At 44.7% G+C, this 12,952-nt stretch overlaps 1 protein-coding gene and 1 long non-coding RNA gene across 2 annotated transcripts in view; one reads left to right on the top strand and one right to left on the bottom strand.

Moving 5' to 3' along the window:
* Positions 1–3,044: 3,044 nt before the first annotated feature.
* On the bottom strand, positions 3,045–5,073 carry LOC123522146. The gene is made up of 3 exons (XR_006680435.1): positions 4,955–5,073; positions 4,561–4,631; positions 3,045–3,341 (listed from the first exon to the last, which is right to left on the bottom strand). It is a non-coding gene; the product is annotated as an uncharacterized LOC123522146 (long non-coding RNA).
* A 4,333-nt stretch (positions 5,074–9,406) lies between these two features.
* The window catches only part of HIBCH (3-hydroxyisobutyryl-CoA hydrolase), a 58,446-nt gene continuing 54,900 nt past the window's right edge, over positions 9,407–12,952 (top strand). Inside the window, exon 1 of the mRNA XM_045295666.1 lies at positions 9,407–9,541. Coding sequence (XP_045151601.1) covers positions 9,507–9,541 — 35 coding nt within the window. The 5' untranslated portion in view covers positions 9,407–9,506. The remainder of the gene's footprint in view (positions 9,542–12,952) is intronic.

Below are 12,952 nucleotides of genomic sequence, written 5' to 3'. Positions count from 1 at the left end.
GCATCACCGGGCTAGAGGATTTGAACCACCAGCCTTTAAATCTAGCAGCCAACATGCTTAATCCACCATGCCACCATGGATCTTTCATAATCTAGGAGATCTGTAAAATCAGAGGCACTCAGTATGTGTTAACAGAGCAGTCTGAAAGCAGAGCCTTAACTCCAGTGTAAAGCCTTAGCATGAGTCTAGAATGTATGTTGAAATTTAAAGGCTGTCTTTTCTATTAAGCTCCCCCCGTAACTGCAGCCTCCACAAACCCAGTGTTTTAGAATTTAAGCTCGAATACAGGTCAGACAGACATAAGATGTGATAGCTTACACCTGAAGTGTCTTAAAGCACGTTATCAATGACAATAAATCTTTGCAATGGACTCCAATATAGAGGTGATTGGAAACACAATGTTTTATAGTAGGTTACCAGGAAAACTTGCCCTGCCATTCTCTCGTGACCATCTGTAATAGGTTGCAAGGGACATCTTCTTGCAATATGGACTCTTAGCCAATCGTGTAAACCCACATATATATTATCCTGATAGATCCTCATTTTCAGATCTCCTGCCTTTGACTTCCCTGATTGTCTCTCAGCCAATTATGATTTGGTAACCCTTCGTTCCCAGTACAATTGTACAACAATGTTTTCTTCCTCATTGACCAGAGGAGGTGAGCAGTCATTTTGCCCCATGAATTTGGACGTCTTCCTGGTCCACATCCCCTCTCTCAAAAAAACAAACTCACTGCCATCGAGTGGATTACAACTCACGGCAACCCTGCAGTTGAGGAAAACAAATACGTGTTAACAGCGTAACATGATAATTTATGCTATGCATTCCCCTCACTGTCGTTGGGCCACTACTGACACATTGAGGACAGGGTAGAACTGTCCCTGTGAATTTCTGAGACTGTAACGCTTTACAGGAGTAGAAAGCCCCATCTTTCTCTGGTGGAGCCACTGGTGGTTCGAACTGCCGACTTTGCTGTTAGCAGCCCTACTCAGAACCACTTTGCCACCAGGGGTCCTCGTATCCTCTCTATCCCTCAATAAACTTCCCTCCTTTCCTTTCCTTTAAGAAGACTTTGTGAAGTTGTGCTACAATCATGACCGTATCATTATCTGATGTTGTGGATACGTGTTTTGTATGTACCTTTGGTTTAATTACGAGGGACACAATCTGGCATGCAAAATGTCAACATCAGCGGTTCTCAACAGAGGTTCTCAACAGAGGTCACCCGATTCATCACAGTAGCAAAATGACAGTGATGAAATAGCAATGAAAATAATTTTATGGTTGGGGGGTCATCAGCACATGAGGAACTGTATTAAAGGGCCACAGCATTGGGAAGGTTGAGAACCACTGGTCTATATCAAGCATTGCTTAAAGTTCCCTCCTCCACCTCTGCCCCTACCCTCCTGAAAAAATTTGATAAGGAGGAACTTCTGTATGGAAGGATGTCTTCCTGGTCCACATCCCCTCTCTCAAAAAAAACCAAACTCACTGCCATCGAGTTGATTACGAGTCACAGTAACCCTGCAGTTGAGGAAAAAAATATTGCTAATAACTTAATAGAAGCAAAAGGTTGATGGTTTGGATCCAGCCAGAGGCTGACCTAGGGAACCCTGGTGACACAGAGGTTACAAGTTGAACTGCTAACCACAAGGCCAGCAGTTCAAACCCACGGAATGTTCTACAGGGGGAAAATGAGGTTGTCTACTCCCATACAAGTTTAGTCTCAGAAACTCCAGGGGGCAGTTTTGTTCTACCCGATAGGGTTGCTATGAACTGGAATTGGCTCGATGGGTGTGAGTTTGAGTTTTAAGAGGCTGATCCAACAACTTGCTTCCAAAAGATAACCACCTTGCAAACCCTATTGAGACATTCTACTCGACAGTGGGGTCACCATGGGTTGGAATTGACTATATGGCAACTAACAATTATAATCGCTTTATGGCCTTTCAATCTGCTTTAATGTGAAACAGTCACTGCCTGGTGGCAACCCAGTACATGTAGTAAAGAAAAACACTACTCGAAAGGTATATGGAAACCTCTATGGAGTTTGACTGACTTTGCCCAAAGAAGAGTGTTAGTGGTGGTGCAGTAGTTAAGCATTTGGCTGCTAAGCAGAAGGTTGAGTGTTAATTCACTCATTGCTTTATGGGACAAAGATATGCCAGTCTGCTCCTGTGAAGATTTACAGCCTTGGAAACCTTACTGGGCGGTCTTACTCTATTCTATAGGGTTACCTTTGGATCATACAGGCTGGTGTGCTTCTTCTCTGTGTACTTAGTTGACGCCTCACTTAGATGGCAGCTTGTTTGAAGCCTTTAAGACCCCAGACATTATTCCAATTAATAGCCAGGCACCATCTGTTTCCTTCACCACCTTTTGATGAGGCCTGCAGGCCACACCTAGCGGTTTATGCTAAAAAGTTATTCAGGTGTGACTAGGCCAAAAAGACTAGGCAAGCCTCAGTCAACCATGCCTTTGTAATGAAGCCCAAATAAAGGCAAGCTTTAGTAGTTGATGTATAAATTTGATAATGGTTGTATGAACTAGACTTCCTTGTAGGCATATAGATAAGGTTAGTACCACCCATTTCTAAAAAATGGTAGGCATTGTATAATGGTTCCTGGCTTCCTCAAAAAGCAAACAGACAAAATTCACATTTTGTTACAAGTATCTATTTTTATTTATTTTTAAAATCATTTTATTGGGGAACGCCCATCACAATCCATACATACATCCACTGCATCAAGCACACCTGCACATCCGTTGCCATCACTCTCAAAACACCTGCCCTCCACCCAAGGCCCTGGCATCAGCCCTCCCCCACCCCGTCCCCACCCTCCCCGTTTCCCCTCCCCCACGAACCCCCGACAATCTATAAGTCATTATCATTTTGTTATATCTCACACCGTCCAACGTCTCCCCCCACTCACCCCTCTGCTGTCCCAACCTCCAGAAAGGAGGCCACAGGTAGGTCCCCGTAATTGGCTCACCCACTCCATCCCACCCTCGCTCCACCTTCCCGGAATCACCACTCCCACCACTGGTCCTGAGGGCCCCATCCGTCCTAGATTCCCTGTGCCCCAGCTCCCACCTGCACCAGTGTACAATCCTCCGGTCCAGCCGGACCTTGGCGCCATCTTGACCGGAACTCTCTATTTTAAAATGAAACAAAACCCACCCCACTACCATGGATTTGATTCCTCTATAGGGTTTCTGAGACTGCAAATCTTCACAGAAGCAGATCAATCATCTCTCTTTCTTGCAGAGGGCTGGGAGGTTTGAACTACCAACTTTGCAGTTAGCAGCCCAACGCCTAACCCAAAGCGCCACCAAGCTCCTTAAATAAAATAGAAGGAAATTATAATTAATTTCTATAAGTATATATAAGTGTATATATATAATTCTATAAGTAATTATAGAAAAGTGACTCACTCACATTTCCACTCGTACTCAAGGATAACCACTGTGGACATTTGCATGTACATTTCTCTAGATCTAGAATGTTTCTGAGCATCTGTTGGGCGGCTAAGAGACAAGGACAGGGAGATTGTCCCTCCCATGCCTGCACAGGTCCCCTACAGGAGTTTAGGAAGGAAAATCAGGCAACCACTAGCCACCCATGAAGACATTGTCTGGGCATGCTCCAATTCAGGCCCTTGAGCCAGGTGGGCGTTACACCTGGGTGGCCCAAACTAGGCCCAGGTGGGCTTAATTCAGCCAGTGGGGTCAACCAAGACCAGGACTACCCAGCCAGAGGTTTAAAATACCCTGGCAGCCAGAAGGTGGTCTCTGACCTTGTTCCTGCACCTGCTCGGCAGTGCCGCAGTCTCTTTGGCCTCAGTTCACCACATGTGGGCACGCAGTCCCACGAGGGTGGGTGCTCCTGTTCAATTGTGAGCCTCAGCGTGGCTTACATGCGGTTTGGCACACTTCCCTGAAATAGCATGTATGCTTTTAAGACTGTAAAACCTGAAACTTCTGTCCTTCATAAAAATTCACTTGGATTATAAACCAGACTTCCGTGTGAATTCTTTCTTGTGCAAAGCCAAGAACCGAGGTCTTACCCACTTGAGAAACCTCACACATCTGTACACAAATAAATTTTTTCTTACATTTCTTAAGTCTCTATCTTATTCACATCTAATTGTGGTGCAGTGGTTAAACTTTCAGCTGTTACCAGCCCGCGGGATGGCTGAGCCCACGAGTCACTACATCCGTGGGAGGGAAGTGTGAGTCTGCTTCTGTGAGTCTTCCGGCTTCAGAAACCCTGGTGGGTGGGTGGGTGGGGGAGCACTTCTACTCTGCTCCACAATCACTAGGAGTCAGAATTGACTGGGTGGGAACGGTCTCTGTTTAATGCTTGCATTTTTGTTTCAGCTGCTATCTAAATCCATACTCTGAGTATGAGAACTTGTTGATCAGAACAATGAGTCAAACAAGCCGCCAAACCCCAAACTCTCTGAACATGCCTACTCTCCAAACAGATGACTATGCCTCATGACATTTTCCTTTCAGTTGTGGCAAAGACGTATGTAGGAAGACACTTGTCATCTCACCTTTGATCATAGGGTCTCTTGACTCAAAGGGGCCCTGATGGCACAGTTGGAAAAAGGTAATTCCAATTCCTCTGTGGAGTGCAGAAAAGGAGAAAGGCATTGGTCAGTAAGTAAGTGCAAAAGGGCAAGATCAGTAAGTTAGAAAGGGACCATTTAACAAGTGATACTGTGGAATGTTGTCAGAGAGTTGGTTTCAGAAAAGTGTAAGCAATTCAAAGCCATGTGTCAGTCAAGTTAGTAGGACAGCGTACAAAAGATACAAGGCGGAGCACATTCTCTGACCTGCCATGCTTCAAAGTGATACTGAATGAATTAAAATGTTGTCATGCCGTATTCATTCTCAAATACATTTAAGGTGGCGTCACAGCCCCTCCGTAGCCTGATCCCTTCCTACCTCTCCAGTGTCAATATCAGAATGCTGCAAGTCACATGTTCTCCACCTACACATTTTCTAGATGGAAAACACATTTCATCTGGAAAGTCTTCTCAGATCTTAGACTACGGAAAGTGGCCTACTATGTTTCCCAGGAGCTCCGGAGCTGCGGGCTTCAGTAGCTAACACCACACCTGGACCATAGGAGGTGCTCAGTGCCTGGACCAAACACCAAGAGAGAAGCAGCACATCAGTGTAGGCTGGTCTGAGGCTGCTCGTTCATCACACATCTATACAACAAGGAAGCATCCAAGAGAGAAGCCCTGCTGGGAGCTGAGTGAGAGTACGATTTCCAAACAGGGGCAGTCACATCCCTGCCATCCCACCGCTGAGTTGGCTTCTGAACAATCCTTTACTTTTTATGAGTCCCTAATTCACAGGACACTTACAAATAAGTTTTACAACCCATTTGCCATACTCATACCAGGTTTCCAGTGATCAAAATACACACAGAATTATTTGTGCATAAAACCTCTTTCCTAAATAGTAAATTAGTCTATCACATTTACACGCTGATTATAGTGTTCCCAGCATTAGTTTTGGAAAGATTCAAACAAAAGATAATGCCTGCTCCCAACGAGTGTTCCAGTGTTTTTTCGAGGAGAGAGTATTAACACATCTGAAGAAACAGTTGAGTTCTTATCTGCTCTCTCTTGGTTGGCTTCAGCAGGGAGGAGGAGAGTCCAACTCCCTACCAGTCTAAGGCCAACTGCCACAAGGCAGAGGTCAGACATGTCCTCCATCCTCCTTTATCTCATTTTGATGCTTTACCTTATTCAGCTGTTCCTACCCCAGCACTCTACTTCTCTTTTTGGTTCCAGAATCCATTACAATGACCACACAGAACTAAAACACAATACTCACAAATATGGGGGTTTATTAGGGAAGTTAACAGGTTACCAAATATCAGGATCTAAGGCATTATGGATACGTACAGTCCCTGGTTTACAGCAATATTACTCTCCAGCCAGTAGTCAAGTCTCTCTCTGGTCCTCAGCCAAGAGGCCACGTGGTCCCTTGGCCTTTACCTTGGTCCATGGGCCAAGAAGCCCACCTGCTGCTCTCCCTGGCAGTCTCATTGTCTCTGATCTCAGTGCTATGACTCTTCTGCTCTGATCTCAGTGTGGTGCGGCCTCTGGGCCTCCACCATTTGAGTCAGGGTTCTGCAAAGAACATGCTCCACTGGCGGCTGTTCTTCCTTAATGGTCCCAGGAATCCTCTACTCCTGTTTCTGAGATGCCTCATTATTATAGCCAGGGGGAAAAACTGGATTAGTTCCCAGGTTAGAACCCTCTAGACATTTGCATGGTCTCACCTAATCACTTGGTAGGAGTTAGAAAGAAATGGATAGAAAATCATAAGTAATTAATTTTACTTCATCACAACATCCAGCAAACAATTAGGCAAGAAGTGAGTGATGAACCATGACACCAATTAGAAGTGAAATAGAATTCAGAAAAGACAATCAGTACAAGGTAAGGTAAGAGACTATCCCAGGAAGATAAAACGACACAGGCCACCAGGTCTGTAATGTTGTGGCACCTGAGTTTGTCTCATTTCAGGAAAGACAATGAGGATCACCATCAGTCCAAAGCAGATTCCCAAGAGGCAGAGGGCAGACATACCTCCACTTTGTGAGTTTTCACCATTCTGACACCAACTATCCTCCCCTAGTCCTCTGTGCTGGGTCCAATAATGGACTGCAATGGCTAATGAGAACTCACAGGCTATACTCACGATTATGGGGTTTACTAAGGAAGTCACAGGAAGTGACTCAGGATCAGGAGCAACTTAGGAACAACTCAGGAGATAGTTCATCATTCAGGACAGCTTTCTTTCTTTTTTATTAATCATTTTATGGGAGTGCTTACAGATATGATAACATTCCATAGTTTTATCACACCAAGCAGTGTGGTACCATTGCTACCACACTCAGTTTCAAAACATTTTCTTTCTTCTTGAACTCCTTGAAATTTGCTCCCCTTTATTTACACCCCCCCCCCACCGCCCCAGGAGCCCTTATTCATTTTTTTTCTTTTCCCTATAGTAGTTTTTTTTTGTTGTTGCTATATCTTACACAATCCAATATATCCATTCACAAATTCTGTTATTTGGTACCACTGAGTGGGGTTATATAGTCATCAATGCTAGCAGGTCCCAATCCCTCTTTCCCCCTTTTCCTGTACCCTCAGGAAACCATTACTCCTGTTACTGTTTCTGAAGGGTTATCTATATTGACTTTCATGTACCAAACGATTTAAAATATACAAATGAACATGCAAGTCTAACATGATTAATGAGGTAAAACAAATAAAAACCATAATAATAAGGGGAGGAAATATTAAAGAATGAGAGGATAGTTATGTGGTTCATCAGTACCAAACTGCACCCTAGATTTATCATCCCTTGCTTGTGACCCTTCTAAGAAAGACTGTCCAATGATCTTACAGGTGGGTTTTGGGTCTCCACTATATTGACGCCCTTTCACATCAATTTGGTTGCTAGGTTTTGAACTTCTGATACCAATTCTCATTGATACCTCATGATCACACAGGATGGTGTGCTTCTTCCATGTGGGCTTTGTTGCTTCCTTATTAGATGGCTGCTTGTTTAACTACAAGTCTTTAAGACACCAGACACTATATCTTTTAATAGCCAGGCACCATCAGTTTTCTTCACCACATTTGCTTATGCACTCATTTTGTCTTCATTGATGTCAGTTAGGTGAATACCATACAATGCCACATTATTAGAACAAATCATTCTTGTAAGACTTGGAAGATTTAAGTAGAGGCCCAAATTCCATCTGCTACCTTGTTGCATTTGCATATATATATATACACATTTATAAACAAATACACATGTATTTATTTTATATCTATATCTATATATTTTTTTCTTCTTCTTCCTTCCTCCCCCCACCCCTCCGCAGCCCCCACCCCCCACCCCTCCTACAGGGCAGCTTTCTACTGACACAACCCTCAACAATTTTTTGGTGGTGCCTGCAGGCTGGTTGTGCTTCCCGGTTAATGTAATGGGTTACCAAACTGAAAAACTGGCGGTTTATCCAGAGGCACGTGAGAAGAAAGCCCTGGCCATCTAATTCTGAAAACCCAGCCACTGAAAACCCTATGGAGTACAGTTCAACTCTGAAACACACGAGGTCGTCATGAGTACAAGTGGACTCCAGGGCAACTTCTTGGTTCTTAAAACTAACCTTCTAAATGTGGGGATTTGGGTAACACAAGTCACACGCTCATGAAGCTCGGGGGACCAGGAAGTTATTGAGAGATGCTGAATAGGAAAGCCCGGCTTCTATCTAATATATCATACTGGTTCAGTTAAATGAATTTAATCCTGGTTTCATTTAAGAGTAAACCCCGCGCCGAACTCACAGTAATTACACTTCCACTGATGACAGTAACTTTTAGTTCAGATGGTGAAACATATTACTCCTCAATGAGGCAATTCTGTCACTGGGGAAGTGGTGGTGATGGGGATCAGAAGTTTTCAAGGACATGGAAATGGCCAGGTCCTAATGTGAAGGTCTGGAGTGTTGGGTTAGGAATAAAGGACATCTTTGTTCTCATGTTACCAAATATATTCCATCCGTTTGACTCTCAAAAGAATACCAAGTTTAATTTTAATTTTAAAACATTAACATTCTAGAAATTTTTCTTCCAGCCTCACCAATTAAACTATGCAGGTTTAGTGCAGGCCAGAGCCTTGGTGGTGCATTGGTTAAAGCATTCTTGCACCAAAAAACCCAAGTTTAGTGCCATCGAATCAATGCCGACTCATAGTGACCAGCTGTGGGTTTCCTAGACTGTAACTGTTTTTCCAGAGTAGAAAGCCCAGTCTTTGTCCCGCAGAGCTGCTGGTGGTTTCGAACTACTGACAATCCAATATGTAAGTACTATACCACCAGGGCTCCTCTATCGAGAGACCAGACCTGGGAAAGGACATTACACTTGGTAAAGTAGAGGGTTAGTGAAAAAGACTCTCAATAAGGTGGATTAACACAGTGGCTGCAACAACAGGCTCAAACAACAATTATTAGCATGGCGCAAGACTGAGCCAAGTTTCCTTCTGATGCCACTAGGAGTCACAACTAAATCGAGAGCCACTAACAGGCCGGATGGGTTTTACCTAGAACAGCCTCTAGTCTAGCGGAAACCTCCTTTACTCCGGACACCGCGTTGGGGGCTCTCCGCCTTTCCGCGCTCCGCCCCGCGTCTTCCGCTACGTTCTCTTCGCCTACCTCTCTAGTCTCCGCCCTCCTGCCCCTGCGCCCCGCCCCGTCACTCATTGCCACGCCCACGCCAGGCCCTCCGCCTGTCGTTCTCGCTCCGCCCCTCGGCGCCTTGTATCGGAAGCAGCGCTCTGTGGACGCTCTGGCCTCCTGGAGGACTTATCGCTCTCCGCCGGCTGGCGCGGGGCGGGTCTGACGTGAGGCGCACAGTGACCCAGGCATACCAACCCTGCCTGCTGCAGGCTCTCGAGTCTTGTAGCCATGGGATTATCGGAGGTGTGGAGGCTCTCGTCGAGGTGTGTGTACCAGGGCAGCCGAGGGTAGGCACCTTCGTGGTGTCCGCCGATGGGGGGAAGGGTCGAGGGTAGGGACTCTGTGACCGCGTAGATTTGAGGTGCCCACGCCCCTTAACCTGTTCCCCACCCATCTCCGGCCCGCCTCGGAGGTTTCTCCGAGCACCTGGCCGCTCGGCCTGCTTGCGCTCCTAGCCCTTTCTCCCGCCAGTACCTTCGCGGCGGCTCCAGCACCTTTCTTTTAGCCACTCGGACTCCTGCTCAGGCCTGACCTCTGCACGACTTCCTCCTATGTTCTGCAAAATTGAGTATGGTTTGGAGACTCGCGAGAGTCAACATAGAGGAGCATATTTTTTTTGTCGTGTGTTTTGCACACCTAACAAACACAGTCTGTGGTCATGATCGCCAGTTGTTGCACCCGTACAATCGCGTGTTTGACCGTGTGACTTTATTTTGCGTTACGGGTGGTGCCAGCTGTTCATTCCGCCATCAGGAACTTTCCCACTAGTTTCAGACACATAACGGGACCCGGTGGAATATTGTGGACAAGCGTTGTGAATGTTCGCTTTTAAAAGTGCAACTCGATTCAGCGTGGGCTCAGCCGAGGGAATCTGGTAGCAGTCATCTTAGAAAATTAATTTGGCTCCAGTAATGCTGGATCGTGGACGCTTGAAGGGTAAACCCTGTAAGCTCCAGAAATCCAAATTCACCGCCATCGAGGAAATGCCGACTTACTGCGGCTCAGTAGAGCTGCTGTGTTTGTGAGTTTCCAAACGGAGCGCCCGGTTCGCCTACCGAGAGGCTAGTGGGTGGGTTCAAACAGCCGACCTTGTGCTTAGCAGCCCAACTCTGAATGCACTAGGCCTCCAGGGCTCTCCGGCTCTGCTGAACTACACTGTTTCTTTCGGAGCTGCTTGTTTTCTTTCTCTACTTGCAATGGGAGACTGAAGGGCTCAGTCTCCGATTTTTCTGTTCTGCTTTCTCTATTATAGGACTCAAACCCCAAATGCTTGCGAGCGTTTGTGGAAGAAGCACGGAATGGTGCAGGTTCGGGCAGTGTGTCCATCTGTTGCAAAGAGGGTCACTGTGAGTTGGAACCAACTCCTTAACACTTAACAACGACAGGGCTAGCAGGGCCAGTAGTGGAGACAGGTGAGCTGGTGGTGTAGTGGTTTCGTGGTTATGCGTTGAGCAGCTCCTTTCATGATCTGGGTTTTGTACCAACCTTATTCTCCCACTCTACCCAGGACCTTCTAATGTGATTTTGCTAAGAGCAGTTGGTAGTGGTAGCTGAGCACTATCTAGGTCTTCTGGTCTCAATGTTACAGAGACTGATAAGGTTGAGTGGTCAGTTAATTCACTGGATTATTTCCGTACAGCATTGAAGTTCTTCACTCTTCTTCAGACAAGGAGAGACTAGTTGCACAAGCTTTTCAGGTCTCAGTCACTAGTCGCCAAAGTAGTTTGAAGAACACTCTTGTGGACTAGGATTGCAAATATCTTAATTTAGTCAGTGTAAATATGGATGAAAGTGTTCAAATCTACCCGCTCCCCTTTAAGAGCATCTAAACTATTGCACTAAAGTAATCTGATTCTCACTGAAGCTTTGTTGTTTGTTGCAGTTAAGTGGATTCTGTCTCAAGGGTACTCTGTGTGCAAAGACTGTGACGTCTCAGAAACAGATTCCTAAACTTGTCTGCTGAGGTGCCTCCACGTAGGTTAAACTAACCTTTAGGCCACTAGTCGAGTATGTCATCATTTGTACCACCCATGGACTCCTTTAAATAATTAATAATTGGCCATTTATCAGTTCCATCAGGTAGGATATGTAGCTGTATATATGCAGAATTCTCATCAAGCTACTGATACTGCTTCTACTCTTGACCTCTCTTCAAACCCTTTGTCTCATATATCTTAAATTGAATTTCTTATCTGCATGTATCTCAGTACTTTCATGTGCATCTCTCACTTCAAAGAGTTTTTCAAGGGCAACTTGTTGAGTGTTGGCAAGTTGGCTCCCACTCATAGGGACCCTTCATGTGACTTGGCACTAGGAAACGTTGCCCAGTAATGGCCATCTGTGTTATCGTTGTTAGGTTTGGGCCCTTTGTTGCAGTCGTTGTGTAAATTCATCTTATTTTGATTGTTTTTGCCAACCTTCTACTTTACAAGTATGGTGTGCTTCTCCGGAATCTGATCCCTCTTGATAACATATCCACATTATGGGAGATGAAGTCTCACTATCTTCTTTTCTAAGGAGCTTTCTCTCTTCTAAGGAGCATTCTGGCTGTACTTCTTACAAGACACATTTGTTGTTCTAGACTCCATGGTATATTTAATATTATTTGCTGATACCATTATTCAAAGGCTTTAATTCTTTGGTCTTCCTTACTTTTTGCCCAGCTTTTGCATGCAATGAGGTGATTGAAAATACTGTGGCTTCAACAATGGGCACACATCCTCAAAGTAATATCCTTGCTTTTTAAGACTTTAAAATGGTCTTTTACGGCAGATTTGTCAAATACAGTATGCCCTTTTATTTCTTGAATGCTGCTTCCACTGGTGTTGATTATTGATCCAAGTAATATGAAAGTGTTGACAACTTCAATATTTTCTCCATTTCTCGTGATGTTGTTATTGGCCTAGTTTGGGGGGTTCTTGCTTGCTTTTTGGTGAGGTGTTACCCACAATGAAAACTGTATGTGGTCTTTCCTCTTCATCAGTAAGTGTTTCAGGTATTCTTTCATTTTCAGCAATTAAGTCAGTATTAACTTCTTCTGTTCTAATGGCTGCCTTCTGGTCTGTGGACAGGTTCTGCATGAGCACAATTAAATCTTCTGGAATTCCCATTCTTCTTAATGTTTTCCGTAGTTTGTTGTGGTCTGAATGTCTCTGCATTGTCAGTGAAACTTAGGTAAACCTGTTTGGGGTGCCCTCTGCATTCAGCCAAGATCCAACTGATTTCAGCAGTGATAATCCCTGTTCTACATCCTCTTCTGAGTTGGGCTTGGATTTCTGTCTGTTCCCTGTTGATGTACTGCTGCTGTTTTAAAATTATTTTCAGCAAAACTATACCTGTCCTTGGAGGGCTTGAATCATGGCTTATTTGACTTTGGATTGTAGAAGATACAGTGATCAGGAAATGAATGAATCTAAACCAAAGAAAAATGATAAAGATGGGAAATTAAGTCAACTTTCCTTTGAGAAAAAAATAAACTCTATCCTGACTAAAAAAACAAAACAAAACTGTACCTGCATGCGATATGAATGATGTTGGATAATTCCTCCATTCTTTGCCAGTTAGCTGTTTTTCCGATTTCTTGACATAGATGAGTGAGTGCTTCCAGTGTTGTAACCATGCGTGGACGCATACTTGACATAGATGAGTGAGTGCTTCCAGTGTTGTAACCATGC

Source organism: Echinops telfairi, unplaced genomic scaffold (genome assembly GCF_000313985.2).
Source record: "Echinops telfairi isolate 266 unplaced genomic scaffold, ASM31398v2 ScPeMD7_3;HRSCAF=10, whole genome shotgun sequence".
In the NCBI taxonomy this organism is placed as follows: domain Eukaryota; kingdom Metazoa; phylum Chordata; class Mammalia; order Afrosoricida; family Tenrecidae; genus Echinops; species Echinops telfairi.
This window is presented reverse-complemented; position numbering and strand designations above follow the sequence as displayed.